Source organism: Capricornis sumatraensis, chromosome 18 (assembly GCF_032405125.1).
Source record: "Capricornis sumatraensis isolate serow.1 chromosome 18, serow.2, whole genome shotgun sequence".
Classification (NCBI taxonomy): domain Eukaryota; kingdom Metazoa; phylum Chordata; class Mammalia; order Artiodactyla; family Bovidae; genus Capricornis; species Capricornis sumatraensis.
The window spans coordinates 17,364,629-17,385,066 of NC_091086.1; the positions used below are offsets into that span (position 1 = coordinate 17,364,629).

Below are 20,438 nucleotides of genomic sequence, written 5' to 3' on the forward strand. Positions count from 1 at the left end.
CCTAAGCTGGAAACAACCTAACTACTCACTGAAGATAGAATGGGTAATATAATATAGAGTGTATCCATTCAAAGGACTATTATACAGTAGAAAAAATGGAGGAAATTCTACAAATATACACAAATTCTAAGAAATACAGAATTGTATACTTTACAAGTGCTGCAGACTGAATGTTTGTGTCCCTCGCTGCCTGGTAGGCTACAGTCTATGGGGTGGCAAAGAGTCAGACACGACTGAGCGACTTCACTTCACTTCACTTCCCTGCCCCAAGGTTAAACTCAATCCCCAACATGACGGTATCAGGAGGTAAGGAACACCTTTGAGAGGTGCTTAAGGTTATGAGGGTGAAACCCTCATAAATGAGATTAAAGCTTTATGAAAGAGACCAAAGGGAGCGGCCTTGCCCCTTCTGCTATGTCAGGTTACAGTGAAGAAACAAGACGGCTTTCTATGAACCAGGAAGAGGTCTCTCTTCACACGTCGAATCACCTGTACCTTGATCCTGGCCTTCCTGGCCTCCAGAATCATAAGAAACAAATGTGCATTTTTTTTAAAGTCACCCAGCCCATGGTATTTCTGTTACAGCAGCCCAAGTGGACTGAGACAAAAAGAGCAAATTTTATGGGATATGAATTATATTTCAAAAAACAACATAAAACTGGAAGAACTATATACACATATATATATACACACACACACTACATGCATCAAAGTGAGCAAATCTCAGACATAACACTACACGCAAAAAGTATGCTGCACAAAAGTACATGCAATGTAATTCTATTCATATCAAGTAAAAAATCTGCAAAAAAGAAATACTGGTTACATCCAATGGTAGCCAGAGACAGGGATTTAATCAGGACGGGGATTCACAAGGCACCAGAGGAACTGGTAAGGTTTTATTTGGGGGAACACATGGATGTTCATATTTATTTAGATTTATGGTTTTATATGTATGAAATATTAAAAAATTATTTCCAGCTGAAGGGAGCTTATAGGATCTACAGATCTTGAGCTTATCATTAAGAAAATTTTCATTTTTCCTCTTTACTCAAAATTTGTAATGAAAACATGGCAGTGATTATTTTAGTTCTGTTAACATTTGGGAAATTACAATAAAAAAAATATCAGCAGAATGACAGTAACTTGAAATAATACAGGCTGTGAAACACCAAAGAAGTCTATGATCAAGAAGCTGAATGACGATTTTAGTAAAAGAATGAGAGGGGCAGCGTTGGCAGAGGAGCTGGTGGTACTGAGGGTTGTAAGGGCAGAAACAGATGACTAAATGAGGAGCCAAGTAAGAATTAACAATGTTGCCCCTTCCTTCCCTGACACTCAGTGATGGTGATTTCGTAACAAACAGACCGAAGGATCACTTCAGGAGGAAGAAATTATCAGTTAGTCATATTTAAGCATAAACTGAAAAGGCTTTCCCCAAGCTGAAAAATTCCAGCCAGCTTTCCCACCACTCCGGGATCCTACTGCTGTCACGGACCGGGATGTGACACTGGGGTTCTATATATTCCTCTTTCAAGAAGTACAGGGTACACAAGCTAAAGGGAGACACACCCGGAGCTCGTTTATTCGCTGGGAGAGAAGAAAAGCCTTTTCACAAAGCAGGTCCCATTAATCACTTTCTACTCTGTCCACTCCATCACCCTGCGTGAATTTGTTTAGAATACCCTTCAGCTTACTCTTTGCTTCTTGTCCCCATATTCTTCCCTCATCAATGGCAGGGTACTTTTTCTTATAATTTTGAGAGAGAGAAACATTAAGACTTATACACAGTTGCACCTGTCATAATTCTTACTAAATTAAGTGGCCCTAAAGCGTTTTGCCCCTTGAACTGACCGATGTATATAAAAGAATCTATATAGACTTAGGGGAATATGAAATCAGAGTTAACTCATCTTAAATCTGATGACTGGCACACTATTTCCACGACATTTTTTTATAACCATACCTTTCACACATCTTCTGTGGATACTACAGGACTTTCAGAGTTGGAGGAGGGAGCATTTTTAAAAGATTTTGCTCTTCTCCTTATTAGCTGATTTTATTTACCATTTTAGACTTTTCATTTCTAAAATCAGCTGCTAAAAGGGATATAATCAATGAATAACAAGCCATTTATGCTAAAATTTTTCTGAGACTGTTTGGTGGACTCTAGTAAAATATCTATGACATATCATGAACAATACATTAATGCTATTCAACAAAGAACTAGTCCACAGACTAAACAGGTCCTCAATATATATGTATACTTACTTAGTTGTACCCAATGCTGTCGAAGTGAAAGAAGCATTTGTATAAAACTGACAAAAATATTTGACATTAAAACATAATGGCAAAAAACTAATATTCCAAATGAAGAAATAAGAACACTCAAAACATGCATTTCTATTTACCTTAGTGGTCCACAAAGCGTGAGGCCAAAAAACCACAAGAGTGAAATGATACACCCAGCAACTGCATGTTTAAATATTTTGATCCACTAAAAATGGAAACAAAAAATTATGTTAGCCAGATATCTCAAAATCTTAAACAAAACACACAGGGGAAGATAATGGTAACACAAATATTTTAAAGGCCAAATAATTACGTATTTTGAAATCAAGCAGAAATTATTAAGATGTCTTGACTAAATCTAGATTTGCAAGATACTACGCTCTTCTGCATTTTCTATATTCTTCTCTGGTGCTAGATCCTGAAATCTTTTTCTATAGAGTACAATTTTCTCCATTTTTTACATTAGTTCTCACCAGTTTGCCAGGAACATAAAATGTTTTAGTCTTTAAATTCTTCTCCAGCAGGAATAGTCAATTCTCCAATTATTTGAAAAGGGGGATGGGGAAGTTAAGATGGGGTTTAAAAATTAATCCTATTTTAAAAAATGTTCTTGGTCCTCTAAAACAAAGGTACTTAAATTTCTTTCTAATAAAAAACCACAGCCCAGGTTTCTAAGTTGTGGCATAAAGCAAACATGTAGTAGGATATAAGTGCTGTCCAAAGAGGTGGTAATGTGAGATGATTATGCAGAATGTAGGACACTTCTGGGTATGCATCCTGAACCTCAGATGCCTAAGGAAAATAATAATGATGACGAGGGAGACAGCCAGTATGCACTGCATACTCACTACGTGGGTTTTCCCAGGTGGCACTAGTGGTAAAGAATCTGCCTGCCAATGCAGGAGACGTAAGAAATGCAGGCTTGCTCCCTGGGTTGGGAAGATCCCCTGGAGGAGGGCATGGCAACCCACTCCAGTATTCTTCCCTGGAGAATCCCCATGGACAGAGGAGCCTGGCTGGCTACAGTCCACTCGTTGCAGAGTCTGAAGCGACTTAACACTCACAACATGTCCAGCACTGTTTAAAGAACTTCACATGTATTAATCCATTTATTCCTCATAGCTTCATTAGGAAAGCATTATCATCTGCATTTTCAGGTGAGAAACTGAAGGTAAAGAAATTAAGTAACTTACTAAGTAAGAGTTAGTAACTAGAACAGCCATGAGTCTGTCTGACTGCAGGTGCCTTGTTCTTACCCTTATGCTGCACCTGCTCCCCAGTGACATCTATCCTAGTTTTGTGGGCATGTTAATATGCCTGATTTGTAAATCTTTTCAAAATATGGATCGTGTATTAAAGGAAATAATTATATGCATGCTTGAGACATTTTCTACCCTATACTACATTTTTAAATACTTCATTATCTTAGCACTTTATAGTTTACTCTTAAAGCCTCAGTTCTGAAAAGCTAAGTCAAGAGCAAGTTAACTCTAGAAATGTTCTGTTGTGCACTTAAAATCATTCAATAAGTAACCCTAAGCAAGGAAAGAACAGTGCCTCCTGGTCTACTGCTAGGACAAAAGGATTCTGCAAAAGACTTACCTGGCGTTTGGTAATACTTTTCCCAGAAGAAAAAGGCTTTTGAAACAAAACCATAAAAAATGCAGTCCTGTGAATATTGAAATATTAACAAATTAATATTAATTAATCTTATATACAAGGTATGGTTTAAAGTAAAGACACTTTAATATACGAGAACTTAAAGGGTATGTTAGCCTCTAAAGAAATTATACTAGAGAACACCACTTATTTTAATAAGGCTTCTGCCACGATGTCTTGGGAACTCTTCTTTCTTTTGTAATGGCCTTCAAAACCCAGTTTACAAGCCACAAAAGAACTCTTGATTTTTTTTTATACTCTGAAATGCCAAAGAAAATAATTCCTACCTTCTCAAAAATTTAGTAATAACAAGTATTGAAATAGAACTGAAAAAGTACTAATTATATACCCTACCTTTCATATACCCAAAATAGTTATTAAAAATACATGTAACTGGTGCTTAAAATTTCCTAGTCAAGAATCACTTTTCATTATTACTAAAATTATACTGCCAGGAGTGTAACAAACTCTTATTAATACAGAGGTTGGTCACCATCAGTCCCAAGGTCCTGAGAACTTTTAGAGAAAATTTCTTACGACATGCAGAATAATGTAAAAGGTATACTGTAAGCGGGCCCTTCCCTGGTGGCTCAGATAGTAAGGAGTCTGCCTGCAATGCAGGAGACCCAGGTTAGACTGCTGGGTCAGGAAGATGCTCTGGAGAAGGAAATGGCAACCCACTGCAGTATTCTTGCCTGGAAAATCCCACAGACGGAAGAGCCTGGCGGGCTACAGTCCACGAGGTTGCAGAGTCAGACACGACTGAGTGACGAACACTTTTACTTTCTTTTCAAGCCTACCCTATATTACGAAGGGACATATAGTGAACACAGACCAGTGTGGTGCAACTTGGAAAATGAACATCTGTGCCCAGACAAGGCTCAGGTGACATTCCATCCCAGTAGGATGGTCTGGGAATCCCTAGGGCCCCTGAGGCCCCTTTAGGGAGCTGTGAGATCACACTATTTTTAAAGAAGTATTTAGATATTATTTACTCTTTTCACTCTTATTCTCTCAGGGCTGTACAGGAGAGCTTTTCAGAAGCTAGTTCATGTGGGTTACTGCAACTGTAAGCAGTTGAATGCTGACTGTAACTGACTGAATGCTGACTCAGATGTGGGAATCCAGCTGTGTTCTATTAAGCCAGACATTAAATTTGCAAAAACTGCATTCAGTTCAGTTCAGTTGCTCAGTCGTGTCCGACTCTTTGTGACCCCGTGGACTGCACCACGCCAGGCCTCCCTGTCCATCACCAACTCCCGGAGTTTACCCAAACTCATGTCCATTGAGTTGGTGATGCCATCCAACAATCTCATTCTCTGTCATCCACTTCTCCTCCTGCCCTCAATCTTTCCCAGCATCAAGGTTTTTTCAAATGAGTCAGCTCTTCGCATCAGGTGGCCAAAGTATTGAAGTTTCAGCTTCAACATCAGTCCTTCCAGTGAACACCCAGGACTGATCTCCTTTAGGATGGACTAGTTGGATCTCCTTGCAGTCCAAGGGACTCTCAAGAGTCTTCTCCAACACCACAGTTCAAAACCATCAATTCTTTGGCTGTCAGCTTTCTTTACAGTCCAACTCTCATGTCCATACATGACTACTAGAAAAACCATAGATTTGACTAGATGGACCTTTGTTGGGAAAGTAATGTCTCTTCAAAGAAAGAAATGTCTTTTCAATATGCTATCTAGGTTGGTCATAACTTTTCTTCCAAGGAGTGTCTTTTAATTTCATGGCTGGAGTCACCATCTGCAGTGATTCTGGAGCCCAATAAAATTAAGTCTGACACTGTTTCCACTGTTGCCCCATCTATTTCCCATGAAATGATGGGACCAGATGCCATGATCTTAGTTTTCTGAATGTTGAGCTTTAAGCCAACTTTTTTACTCTCCCGTTTCACTTTCATCAAGAGGCTCTTTAGTTCTTCTTCACTTTCTGCCATATGGGTGGTGTCATCTGCATATCTGAGGTTATTGATATTTCTCCCGGCAATCTTGATTCCAGCTTGTGCTTCTTCCAGTCCAGCGTTTCTCAGGATGTACTCTGCATAGAAGTTAAATACGAAGTGTGACAATATTCAGCCTTGTTGTACTCCTTTTCCTATTTGGAACCGGTCTGTTGTTCCATGTCCAGTTCTAACTGGACAGTTGCTTCCTGACCTGCATACAGATTTCTCAAGAGGCAGGTCAGGTGGTCTGGTATTCCCATCTCTTTCAGAATTTTCCACAGCTTATTGTCATTCACACAGTCAAAGGCTTTGGCATAGTCAATAGAGCAGAAATAGATGTTTTTCTGGAACTCTCTTGCTTTTTTGATGATCCAGTGGATGTTGGCAATTTGATCTCTGGTTCCTCAGCATTTTCTAAATCCAGCTTGAACATCTGGAAGTTCACGGTTCACATATTGCTGAAGCATGGCTTGGAGAATTTTGAGCATAACTTTACTAGGATGTGAGATGAGTTCAATTGTGCGGTAGTTTGAGTATTCTTTGGCATTGCCTTTCTTTGGGATTGGAATGAAAACTGACCTTTTTCAGTCCTGTGGCCACTGCTAAGTTTTCCAAATTTGCTGGCATATTGAGTGCAGAATTTTCACAGCATCATCTTTTAGGATTTGAAATAGCTCAACTGTAATTCCATCACCTCCACTAGCTTTGTTTGTATTGTTGCTTCCTAAGGCCCACTTGACTTCACATTCCAGGATGTCTGGCTCTAGGTGAGTGATCACACCATCATGATTATCTGGGTTGTGAAGACCTTTTTTGTACAGTTCTTCTGTGTATTCTTGCCACCTCTTAATATCTTCTGTTTCTGTTAGGTCCATACCATTTCTGTCCTTTATTGAGCCCATCTCTGCATGAAATATTCCCTTGGTATCTCTAATTTTCTTGAAGAGATCTCTAGTCTTTCCCATTCTATTATTTTCCTCTATTTCTTTGCACTGATCACTGAGGAAGGCTTTCTTATCTCTCCTTGCTATTCTTTGGAACTCTGCGTTCAAATGGATATATCTTTCCTTTTCTCCTTTGCCTTTTGCTTCTCTTCTTTTCATAGCTATTTGTAAGGCCTCCTCAGCCAGCCAGTTTGCTTTTTTGCATTTTTTTTTTCTTGGGGATGGTCTTGTTCCCTGTCTCCTGTACACTGTCACGAATCTCGGTCCATAGCTCTTCAGGCACTCTATCAGGTCTAGTCCCTTAAATCTATCTGTCACTTCCACTCTGCATAAAGGATTTGAATTAGGTCATACCTGAATGATCTAGTGGTTTTCCCTACATTCTTCAATTTAAGTCTGAATTTGGCAATAAGGAGTTCATGATCTGAGTCACAGTCAGCTCCCGGTCTTATTTTTGCTGACTGTATAGAGCTTCTCCATCTTTGGCTGCAAAGAATATAATCAATCTGATTTCTGTGTTGGCCATCTGGTGATTTCCATGTGTAGAGTCTTCTCTTGTGTTGTTGGAAGAGGGTGCTTTGTATGACCAGTGCATTCTCTTGGCAAAACTCTATTACCTTTTGCCCTGCTTCATTCCGGATTCCAAGGCCAAATTTGCCTGTTACTTCCGGTGTTCCTTGATTTCCTACTTTTGCATTCCAGGCCCCTATAATGAAAAGGACATCTTTTTTGGGGTGTTAGTTGTAGAAGGTCTTGTAGGTCTTCATAGAACTGTTTAACTTCAGCTTCTTTAGCGTTACTGGTTGGGGCATAGACTTGGATTATCGTGATATTGAATGGGTTGCCTTGGAAACAAAGAGATCATTCTGTCGTTTTTGAGATGGCATCCAAGTATTGCATTTTGGACTCGTATGTTGACAATGATGGCTACTCCATTTCTTCTAAGGGATTCCTGCCCACAGTAGTAGGTATAATGGTCATCTGAGTTAAATTCACCCATTCCAGTCCATTTTAGTTTGCTGATTCCTAGAATGTTGACATTCACTCTTGCCATCTCCTGTTTGACCACTTCCAATTTGCCTTGATTCATGGAACTAACATTCCAGGTTCCTATGCAATATTGCTCTTTACAGCATTGGACCTTGCTTCTATCACCAGTCACATCCACAACTGGGTGTTTTTGCTTTGGCTCCGTCCCTTCATTCTTTCTGGAGTTATTTCTCCACTGGTCTTCAGTAGCATATTGGGCACTTACCAACTTGGGGAGTTCATCTTTCAGTGTCTTTTCATACTGTTCATGGGGTTCTCAAGACAAGAATACTGAAGTGGCTTATCCAGTGGACCACATTTTGTTAGAGCTCTCCACCATGACCCGCCTGTCTTAGGTGGCCCTATATGGTATGGCTTAGTTTCATTGTGTTAGACAAGGCTGTGGTCTATGTGATCAGATTGGCTAGTTGTCTGTGATTGTGGTTTCAGTCTGTCTGCCCTCTGATGCCCTCTCTCAGCGCCTACTGTCTTACTGGGGTTTGTCTTACCTTGGTTGTGGGGTATCTCTTCACACATTAACACAAACTAAAGTAAAAGCTGATGTTTTGGCAAGCTAATAGAGTGTGACAATTCTTTTTTAAATCCAGCCTGTTATCTCTAACCTTAGGTACTCTATCTTTAAAATACATACATATATATATATATTTATATATATATATATAAATATATATATATATATATATATATCAAACACTTTTCAGGAGGAATAAAATGCACAAAATATTTTATGTAAAACTTCCTAAAGATACTCAGTTAACACAGAATTTTCAAAGACATTAAAAAAATTAAGAAAAAAAGAACTGTACACACTCACCCAAGTTTTAATATAAAAATGAACTGAACAATGTGAACTACTTTTAGGAGATCATATGATTCAAAAAGTCCAACAGCCTTCAGAAATTTAGTGAAACACAATAACACAATATATTTTGTTAATCTGAAAAATAAAAACAGAAACAAGTTTCAGTTATCAATGAAATCACAAGGAACTCTGAAATCTTTTTCTTGTTATACAATAGAGGTCATTATGAAAATCATAAATATAAACAAAAGATGAAACAAACAAAAACTCAACTCACCCCCCTGTGATAACTACTACTAACACTGGTATATATACTTTCAGATTCTTTTCATGTACATGAATGTATTATGTATAGGTACAGTCTATTTAAAAAAAAAGGCAAACTAAAAATAAACATTTTTGATTTCCTGAGTCGCCTTGACTACTTTATAATGCACTTTTTAAAGAATTACTCCAAACAAAGAGAATAAAAACAGAAACCAAACTCTGTCATGAAATGAGACCATAATACAGGAAGGGAGAGGATGACAAACGCCTGAAGTTTTCCTCTCCTCTGCTTCGTTAAGTGGCTGCAGCAGTCATAGTTGAAGTCAAGTGACCTGACCTACAGTCTTGAAAAGGCTTAGGAATGTGAAGCACCTCAGAAAGGGTGTGGAGAAGGGAATGGAACCCACTCCAGTATTCTTGCTTGGAGAATCCCATGGACTGGGGGTTTGTAGTCCATGGGGTTGCAAAGAGTTGGACACAACTGAGTGACTAACACACACACACACACTAGAACTGTGCCAAGTAGTTTGGTCTCCAGAATCCCACGCAGCACAGCTAGGCAACCATTTTCCCTCAGTGAGGACAGAACAAGTGAAGTTCAGCCTCTGGAGAGGTCTAGATAAAAGGCAAATGGAAAAAAAAGGATGAGGTGCTGGACTAAAATCACAGAGATTAAAAGGAAGTTTCCCGTCTTTACCTCAACACACCTGTCTTCCCTCAGTTAGCTCTAACATCCTAACTGTCAGACTTCAATCTCCCAGCAGGAGAACCCTTTTCTGGGAAGCCCATCAGGGGACAAGCCCTACACAAGTCTTCTAACTAGATTTTTAGGCCTCACTCAAATATGAAAAGCCGAATCTGGATAATTGATTATTTATGATAAGTCTATAACGACAGACCAAACTAAAATAAAAAAGAAATTTAAAAGATACAGAGAGCATAGAGAATAGTAGAGAACATCAAAGAACTATATATTCTCGGACAGGAAAGAACAGTGCATCCAATGAAAACCTGGTGCTGCCATAAAAAGAAAGGGAAAAGGAACTCCTGAAAGAGCAATCAGAAAACAGTGAAGAAATTATCTGTTTTCCAGCTTAGTAGAAGAACTGACTCATGTGAAAAGACCCTGATGCTGGGAAAGATTGAAGGTGGGAGGAGAAGAGGACGACAGAGGATGAGATGGTTGGATGGCATCACTGACTCAATGGACATGAGTTTGAGTAAACTCCGGGAGTCGGTGATGGACAGGGAGGCCAGTCCATGGGGTTGCAGAGTCGGACACAACTTAGTGGCTAAACTGAACTGAACTGAGTCTTCTTTGATCATATACCTAGTATTAAAAAAAAAAAAAGTACCTGAAACCCATTATTTATCTAGATATTACAAACATGTACTACTACATTGATATTATTATATGTTATAAAACACACAAATTAGAAATGAAAAAGAATGAGATAAAAATTTGAGAAATTCTAACAGATCGTCTTCACAAGTCACCCAGGAGACTATCTGCCAAGTTTACGTCTAACAGGAGTTAATACATTAAAAAGGAGGTACAGGGGATGTGCAAGGCAGCACAGCAGAGGAAGAAGTCTCTACCCATGGGAGAAAAATACAAAAAAGCAGACACAGAAGTTTAAAGGGAACCTTAGTCATTCAAATAGTAGAGCTGAAATAGTTTGATTTGCAATGATACCAATGTACACAGGATGGTCTAAAAAATCATTGAGTATGAATCATTAAGTCTCATGGTACTAAATCAACAAACAGTAATCTGCTTAAGAAGACATCAAAATATATACTTTTGGAAATTTTAATGCAACTGTGAAAATATATTTCAGTCCTTGAAAGAATGAATTTCAACAATTCTACCATCTTCACTGTCTGACAGCTCATTTTCTGTTTTAGACCAAATAACATTAAAGAAAATCAGATTTAGAACAAAATGGTTTTTCTTTTCATGAACATAATCTGCGGGACCTTTTATTGGTGCCATCTGGGAATTTTAACTACGTGATAATTATCACCAATAAGCTAATAAAAACATGCAGAATGATGTAACTTAAATCTTAAAGCACAGAGGTTCCTACTTAATCTACCTATGAAAGTGAAGTCGCTCAGTCATGTCCGACTCTGCGACCCATGGACTGTAGACCACCAAGGCAAGAATACTGGAGTGGGTTGCCATTTCCTTCTCCAGGGGATCTTCCCAACCCAGGGATCGAACCCAGGTCTCCCACGTTGCAGGCAGACGCTTTAACCTCTGCACCACCAGGGAAGCCCAATCTACCTATAGAATAGTATAAATATTGAAATTTCTGTTTAAAAGATCAAGCAGATTTTCTGGGGTGATAAAAACGGCCTACAGCCTGATTGTGCTCAAAAGATGAATAGGCATTTGCGAAAAATGCAAACTGGTACCTTTAAAATCTACGCATTTTACAGTAATTTATATCTCAATGAGAAAAGGAGTATTGGAGAAAATAATAAAACTAGTGACTATAACAATTACAAAAAACTGAGTGTATTTTGTTTTTGGATTGTTTGCAGACTGATTGAAAACACAGTATGACATGAAAAATCCGTCACATTTCTAGCAATTATGTAGGTATGAAAGTAAATGTATATGCGCTAGAAAAAAAAAACACTAACATTTAAGAGCTGAAAAACACCTTGGAGATTCTCTAGTCCAATTCCTCCCTGTCACAGATTGGGAAGTTGAAGGCCACAGAGTTAGCGAGGGCCCAGCCCTGGACTCTTAAGTATGCTCTTTTCCTAGGTCACACAGAAAACCCAAGTTCATCCAGAAGGCTTTGGGGATTCCCATCTTCTAAACCGTTTCCAATTATATATTCAGTGGCCCTCGCAAAGGGTAAAATCATTAAGTATTACAAACAAAATGCATATTAAAACCCAAGATTAATGCAGATTTTCTCTATTTAAGCTAGGGCTTCCCTGGTGGCTCAGAGGGTAAAGAGTCTGCCTGCAATGTGGGACACACACAGCTTTGATCCCTGGGTTGGGAAGAACCCCTGGAGAAGGAAATGGTAACCCACTCCAGTATTCTTGCCTAGAGAATCCCATGGACAGAGGAGCCCAGTGGGCTATAGTCTACCTGGTTGCAGAGTCGGATATGACTGAGCAACTTCACTTAAGCTAGAGAAAAAAGTCAGATTAAAAAAAAAAGAAAAAAGTCAGATAGACTGAAGTAGATTAACTGTATTAATGCTAATGATCATGGCAGCAATTTGTAATTAGTCAATAAAAATACTACTTTTGTTTATTCAGTTCTGTTTATTCTTCTGTTTATTCAGTTCTTAACAAGGGGACTTACATAATATGTGCTTAGCAAATGTTTCCTAAATGAAAGAATGCCAACTCTACTGTTAACATTTGTGTGATACAGTGATGTCTAGCATAGCAATACAGATAGCACAGTAATACAGTACATAACTGGCTGTCAAGCTTCTGGCCATTTAAACTGTCATCCACTCAGGCATGAATTCAGAATGAGGGAAGAGAGAGGGAAGCTCAAGCCTCAAGCACTTCACTCCTTCAGCTCTTAACGATATGTAAAAATAAGGCAGCAGGATAGAAGCAAGGGCACAAAGAACGACACTGTCAACAAGACAGGGAGGGTAAACAAGAGACCAGAAAAAACTGACGGACGTACGTTAAAAACCCCGGCAATCTGGGGATTCCTGATGCCAGCAAAGAGCCTTGTACAGCCCTCAGGGAGCTGTGAAGCCATTTTTCAAATATTCCCTGCTCACTTACTATGTGCCAGGTGTCACTGGAGTCCAATGAGACCAGTCTGACAGGTTGGTTTCAGGTACGACAGCCTTCCCTCCTCCTGATAAAAGGGCCTGATGCACCTGGAACTAGTTCTGCATTCTTTCTGACTTCAAAGGAGGACTTTTATCTAAAATTTATCTTAAAATATTATCAAAGTCTTAACATTCTTTAAAAAATGACATCCATTTGCTAATAAGCCTCAATATGAGGGCCATACTTGGAATGGCAAAGAGCAAAGGCCAAGAATCTGCTCCTAAATGGTACTGCTGAGGGGCTGAACCAACACAGGCAGCCTCTGGCGTCTTTTATGTGAGAAGAATATATCCGTATTTGTTTAAAGCTCTCTTAGTTTGGTTACTTACAATTAAATGCATTTCTAGGTGCTATCCAAGAAACTTGTAATAGAGGCCCTCCCTTCAAGGAGTTTGAGGTCTAAAGAAGACAGGCAGGAAACAAGTGTTTATGTGACCCAGGTTAATTAGCAGAGATCTAAAGGAATAGATGTGGAAGCAACTCATTGCAACTAGGGAAACAAAAGTAGTCTTCAGAGTCTCAGGTGTGTGTGTGTATTAAAGACTAAGTAGACAAAATAAACAACCCAATCAAAAAATGTGGGTTTGATCCCTGGTGGGGGAACTAAGATCCCACATCCCGTGGAACAACTAAACCCAAGAGCCACAACTAGAGAGTCTGTGTGCTGCAACGGGGCTTCCCAGGTGGCACGGTGGCAAAGAATGCAGGAGACCCAGGAGACCTGAGTTCCATCCCTGGGTTGGGAAGATCCCCTGGAGCAGGAAATGGTAACCCACTCCAATGTTCTTGCCTGGAAAATTCCATGGACAGAGGAGCCTGATGGGCTATAGTCCATGCAGTCAGTCAGATACAAATCAAGTCTTGTCATCAAGAAAAAGGTAAACTACTAGACTTGTTTTAAGATGAGGGAATATGTAAAATTATTTCTGAATAATTTTTCTTTAAATTGCTAACAAAACTTAAAAATGTGGCACTTTAGCGGCAGGATTCAGCCATATGGAACACTGAACATGGTATTTCTATGGGAAAATATTTGGCTGCGTGCATCTGAGTTTCAGCATGAGGGATCTTTTGTTGCAGCACATGGACCCTTTAGTTGTGCCACACAGTCTTAGTTGCTCCCAGGCATGTGGGATCTTAGTTCCCCGACCAGGGACTGAACCCACATCCCTGCACTGCAAGGTGGATTCTTACCCACTGGACCACCAGGGAAGTCCCTATAATACTTGCTACTCTCTAGTTGTGGTGCGTGGGCTTCTAATTGCGGTGGTTTCTCTTGTTGTGGAGCTTGGGCTCTAGGGTGAGTGGGCTTCAGTACTTGCGGTTCCCCAGCTCTGGAGCACAGGCTCAACAGTTGTGGCTCAAGGACTCAGTTGCTCTGGATCATGTGAGATCTTTCTGGATCAGGGATTGAACCTGTGTCCCCTGCACTAGCAGGCAAATTTTTATCACCGAGCCAACAGGGATGCTTTTCCTTTTTAATTAAAAAACAAAACAAAAACAAAAAAAAACAGATTGTGAAAGGAATTCCTGAGTAGTTGCTTGTTATCAACATTTTAAATAAAACCATTCCTAATTTTCTGCTTACAGGTGCCCAAGTGGGTACATCCTTCCAAACCTTTTCCTTTGCATCTCCATGTATGGACAAGCATGTATTTTAGATACATTCATGTATTTACCACTGTACACATATTTTGATATTTTTATGATTTTTCATGTAATATATATTGAAGATTTGTTGTCATTATTAATTAGGAAAACTATTTTAATGTTTAGCTGAAAGGTAGACACTTTGATTTTTAAAGTGTCAACTAATGAAGACTTCCTGTGGGGCTAACAACAAAACACTAGCTAAGGCCAGGTAACCATATACTATTAATAATAAGCACATAATCCCTAGTTCACGTTGCAAAGGGAAAGATACCAAGAGGGAAAATTTTCAGGGGTGAGGAAGGGAGGCTTTTAAATGAGGGCAGTGGCTTCTGAGCCACTCACTGATCCTTCAGGCAACTTATCGGGATCCAATCCACCTTCAGTTTAGTTAAGTCGCTCAGCTGTGCCCGACTCTGCGACTCCATGAATCGCAGCATGCCAGGCCTCCCTGTCCATCACCAACTCCCGGAGTTCACTCAAACTCACGTTCATTGAGTCGGTGATGCCATCCAACCATCTCATCCTCTGACGTCCCCTTCTCCTCCTGCCCCCAATCCCTCCCAGCATCAGAGTCTTTTCCAATGAGTCAACTCTTCGCATGAGGTACCCAAAGTACTGGAGCTTCAGCTTTAGCATCATTCCTTCCAAAGAACACCCAGGGCCGATCTCCTTTAGAATGGACTGGTTGGATCTCCTTGAAGTCCAAGGAACTCTCAAGAGTCTTCTCCAACACCACAGTTCAAAAGCATCAATTTTTTGGCGCTCAGCTTTCTTCACAGTCCAACTCTCACATCCATACATGACCACAGGAAAAACCATAGCCTTGACTAGACGGAACTTTTTTGGCAAAGTAATGTCTCTGCTTTTCAATATGCTATCTAGGTTGGTCATAGCTTTTCTTCCAAGGAGTAAGCATCTTTTAATTTCATAGTTGCAGTCACCATCTGCAGTGATTTTGGAGCCCCCAAAAATAAAGTCTGACACTGTTTCCACTGTTTCCCCATCTATTTCCCATGAAGTGATGGGACCAGATGCCATGATCTTCGTTTTCTGAATGTTGAGCTTTAAGCCAACTTTTTCACTCTCCTCTTTCACTTTCATCAGGAGGCTTTTTAGTTCCTCTTCACTTTCTGCCATAAGGGTGGTGTCATCTGCATATCTGAGGTTATTGATATTTCTCTTGGCAATCTTGATTCCAGCTTGTGCTTCTTCCAGCCCAGCGTTTCTCATGATGTTCTCTGCATATAAGTTAAATAAGCAGGGTGACACTACACAGCCTTGACGTACTCCTTTTCCTATTTGGAACCAGTCTGTTGTACCATGTCCAGTTCTAACTGTTGCTTCCTGATCTGCATATAGGTTTCTCAAGAGGCAGGTCAGGTTCCTGACTTGTAAATCATTATCTGCCATTAACTAGCCTCATCAAAGGTATCACTGGTATTTTCTGTGAAGGGTTAGAAAAAAACTCATTCTTCAAATCTGAAATTACTGAAATCCGAGTTTGGATTCAAACGTGCCTTTTGGGCTTTGCCCACTGTAGCAGCTCGCAGTTAAAATGACAGAATCAGTGTATGTAATTCTATTTTGATTCATTCAATAAATATTTAAGTGTCTACTATGTAGAGGGCAGTATAAATGAAGTTTGGGGGCTTCACTAGTGGCTCAGTGGTAAAGAATTTGCCTGCAATGCAGGAGACATTCAATAATTATCAATCAATGCAGTAATTATAAATCGATTCAATAATTATCAGTCTGTGCAGGAGACATGGGTTTGAACCATTATTGAATCCAATAATTATCAATCAATCCAATAATTATCAATTAATGCAGGAGACACGGGTTTGAACCCTGGTCTGGGAAGATCCCATATGCTGGGACCAACTAACTAAGCAACTCGCTCAGTGGTTGTGCCACAACAGTACTGAGTCTGTGCTCTAGAGCCAGGGAGTCACCACTACTGAAGCCCGCGCACCCCCTGTAGCCTGAGCTCCACAAGAGAAGCCACCACAATAAGCCTTCACACTGAAACCAGTGAGTAGTCCCTGCTCTCTGCAACTAGAGAAAAGTCTGCACAGCCAAGAGGACCCAGCACAGCCAAAAATAAATAAATAAAAAGGAAGCTTCTAGCTTAAAAAAAAAAAAAAGAAGTCTGCGGGAACTAACTCCCAGTTCAGTTACTAGGTGTGTGGCCTTAGAAAAATTATTTTTCTATGTCCCAGTTTCCTGATCTGTGAGACAAGGACATAACTAATGAGTCTGCAGTGCTGTTGTAAGACTTAAGTGAAACGCTGCATGTAAAGTCCCTGGAACATAGGAAGTGCTTAACAAATGTTGGCTGTCACCCTCTGCTCTTTCCTGCCAAGAGGATTTATTGAAGCCAACACAGAAACATGTAAAACAATTCATATTTGTGAATTCAGGCATAAAAACATCCACAAAGAATCTGTCAATTAGCTTTTGCTGCAGATTATAATCAGAATTTGATTTTCAATCTATATAAAGAAAAATTCTTTCAACCTGGAATCTATTCAAAATTCAACCAGTCCTGATTTGAATTTGATTCTGTAATGAACTATTTTTTTAAAAAAATATTTATTTTTATGTATTTGGCTGCTCCAGGTCTCCGTTATGGCACTCATGATCTCCAGTCTTCCTGACAGCATGTGGGGTCTTTTAGTTGTGGTATCTGGGCATCTAGTTCCCTGATTAGGGATCAGACCTGGGCCTCCTGCCCTTGGGAGCAAGAATACTGGAGTGGCTTGCCATTTCCTTCTCCAGGGGATCTTCCCCACCTGGGGACTGAACCCACATTTCCTGCAATGGCAGGTGCAAACTTTTTTTTCTGAACTACTTAAGAGTAAGTTACATGTATTATGCTCCTCTACCCCTAATTACTTGTATTCCTAAACCCATGAACATTCTCTTCTGAAATCAGAGTTATAAACTATAGGAAATTTAACATGAATATACTTTAATCTATCATCTACAGTCCACTTTTATCAACTGACCCAGTACTATCCTTTACTACATTTTCTCCAGTATTAAATCTACACCAGAATTGCCTATTGCATTTAGCTGTCACATCTCAGTAAATAATACTTGATATGATGTTTTTTTTTTGAGCTTTCCTGGTGGCTCAGTCAGTAAAGAAACCACCTGCAATGCTGGAGACCCAGGTTTGATCCCTGGATCAGGAAGACCTTTCGGAAAAGGAACTGGCAACCCACTACAGTATTCTTGCCTGGGAAATCCCATGGACAGAGGAGCCTGGAGCTGGTTACAGTCCATGGGGTTGCAAAAGAGTTGGGACACGACTTAGCAACTAAACCACCACAACCATGTTTTTATTTTACAAAAACGAGCTGTTCAAAATAGATCAGAAAATTAAACTTGTACTACAAAAAATGCAGCTGATTTAAGTTGCTCAGCGTTTCACAAAAAAAGTTATTTTAGTAATGCTATTTATTTATACAGTTCCAAAGAATTCAGCAAAGCAATCTTCCAGTCTCAAAGGAGATATCCAAGAACAAGAAACACCTAACTTCATTAACCTTATTAAATACAACGCGATGAAAATCAGGTTCAGTCAAACTGTTGAGCCGTATTTCGTGCATCCTGCGACACTACCTCAGATATTAGCACAGGTCCATAAAGACAAGCTGGAAAGTGGTCGCTGTACTGACTTACCTTTCTGGCGTTCGTGGGAACATTACAGGGAGGGAGGGAAAGGGAAATTTTTCCTTTTCACTCTATGAATTTCTGTACTGTTTGAACTTTTTGACAGTGCGCACGCATTTCTTATTTAATGATAAAACAAAATAGGCGAAGAAAGGAAAAGAAAAACTAGAGGGCGGGCTGGATTCTTAATGTGCGGGGTTATAACCTGAACCTCAAAGTTCACCTGTTTGCACTTTGATTTCCTCGCCTGAAGAGATGATGGTGACCCTTCCTTTAAAACGTCAGAAAGGTTAAATATCACCAAACTACTATTTGAGGGAGGAGCAGCCAACAGAAATTCTTCTGACAGATGAGAAAAACCTCTCACGTGAACTGGCCAGCAGTTCGAAGGTTAACGGACCGCTCTGAACACCAGAAACTCAGGCGGAACCTTCCCGGATCCTAAAGCATTTATCCCGCAGCGGGGAACGGCGGAGCCAATGAGAGCTGCCGCGGGAGCGCGGACTGCACCGAGGCGGGCGCTCCGGGCTCTCGGCCGCCGGGCCCCGCGTGCACCGGGGAGGATCCGGGCAGCGGCCGGGCGGGCGCAGGGAGAGCGCGGCTCCGGAAGCGGGAGCCCGATCGGTCCCTTACCGAGCGCTGGGCACATCCACCGGCCCGAGGCCGCTGCCGCCGTGGCCGGCTAGCACGTCCCCGCCGTATTTCTCCTCCATCCCGGGGATCAGGAGCCGCCGCCGCCGCCGCTACCCCCGCGGCGGGGTCTCCTCATGTCTCTCCGCTCCGCGGAACAGCGGGCGCGGGCGCGTCACTCCCCCATGGCAACGGCCCCGTCAGGTCTCCGCAGGCCAGATGGCCGCCGCCGCCGCTATCCCCGGCTCACAAGCACGCGTGCGTGGGGACTAGGCCACGGACAGTTCCGGGGGCGCCAGCTTTCCCGGAGGCTCACCGGAGCGGACGGCACCAGGCCACGTCATCAGGCCCAGCAGCCCTCACGCTGGGAGCGGGAGGGCCCGGTCCCGCGCATGCGCACTGCACAACACTCCCCATCCCCATCCCCTCCCCAAGGCTCCTCCTACCGCGGGGCTTTGAATGGAGTTCTCGCCCCCCGCATCTGCCCCTCCAGTTGATGAAGCCTGAGCACATGCCTGTCCCTGCAGCGCCACCTATGGGCCGTAAGAACTACAACGAGTTCTGCTCCGGAGAGAGGAGACAAAAAAATGCCCCTCGTGATGAAATATTGATAGACTAGAACTTCTTTTAAATTCTGGTTTTAAAACTTGTTACTTAATCCTGGCACATCAGTAAACCTGGGCAGGTAGGACCAGGCTTTATTAGGGTTATTTTTCTGTTGCTAAAAAGTTAAGAAAATGGGCTTCAGTGCCTGTCTGTCTTTGAATGTCAACTCTGCCACTTACTGTGTCAGTTGGCCTCCCTACCTCAGTTTTCTTATCTGCAAAGCAAGAATAGTAATATCTATGTCATAGGGTTGTTGGGAGGATTGTAAGTGTTAATACGTGGTGTCTGTAACAGCGAATGGTCTATAGTAATCAAATGTTAGCTATTATTTATAGGAAAATTTGAGGCCTGGGATATGGAGATAAAAATGGGGTTTTTGAGCAGTGTAAATTATGATTAGTTTACAATGTTCCACTTAGTTCAAATATATTGATATATAGAGTCTTAGAAACCTTTTAGAGAATGAGAAGTCACAGTCTCTGCCTTCTGGGACTTCATAATCTATTGTGGAAAATATTTAGCAATTTGAGAGTAAGACCTGGTTGGCAACATTACACCTTAAACGCACAAATGCTAAGGGTTCCCAAAAAAGGTGTAATAGGGGTGTAACCAGAGAAGACTCATGGATAGAAGCTGGTCTGGAACCAGAGTTTTGGATATGTGAGACAAACATTGTGGGAAGATAGGTCCTAAGTGTAGAACAAAGAAGGCATGAACTTTCCTTTTAATTTTTATTTATTTGTTTGTTTATTTATGGCTGTGCTGGGTCTTCACTGCTGCGCAGACTTTTCTCTCGTTGGGGAGAGCAGGGGCTGTTCTCTGGTTGCAGTGAACTGGCTTCTCGTTGCAGTGGCCTCTCATTGAGTAGCATGGGCTCTAGGGTGCAAGGGGAAGGCACGAACTTTAAAAGCTAAGGATGCATATTTTCCCATTTGAGGCAAAGAAGAGAGCAAAGATACAATACCCCATCAGTGAATTGAGTTTTAAATTCAGGATGTTTGTTTATCGAATTTGTACAAAAACATCCATGTCTTTTGCCTGAGTTAGGTGATAGTCATTGACTCAGAGTGGAGTGGATCAG

At 40.9% G+C, this 20,438-nt stretch overlaps 1 protein-coding gene across 1 annotated transcript in view; it reads right to left on the reverse strand.

The window, feature by feature from the left end:
* SLC30A5 (solute carrier family 30 member 5) overlaps positions 1-19,058 on the reverse strand; it is a 34,259-nt gene extending 15,201 nt beyond the window's left edge. Inside the window, exons 1-4 of the mRNA XM_068990448.1 lie at positions 18,755-19,058; positions 8,708-8,830; positions 3,895-3,961; positions 2,412-2,497 (exon numbers count right to left, since the gene is read on the reverse strand). Of these exons, the coding sequence (XP_068846549.1) occupies positions 2,412-2,497; positions 3,895-3,961; positions 8,708-8,830; positions 18,755-18,834 (356 nt within the window). The 5' untranslated portion in view covers positions 18,835-19,058. The remainder of the gene's footprint in view (positions 1-2,411; positions 2,498-3,894; positions 3,962-8,707; positions 8,831-18,754) is intronic.
* Between the last annotated feature and the right edge of the window lie 1,380 nt (positions 19,059-20,438).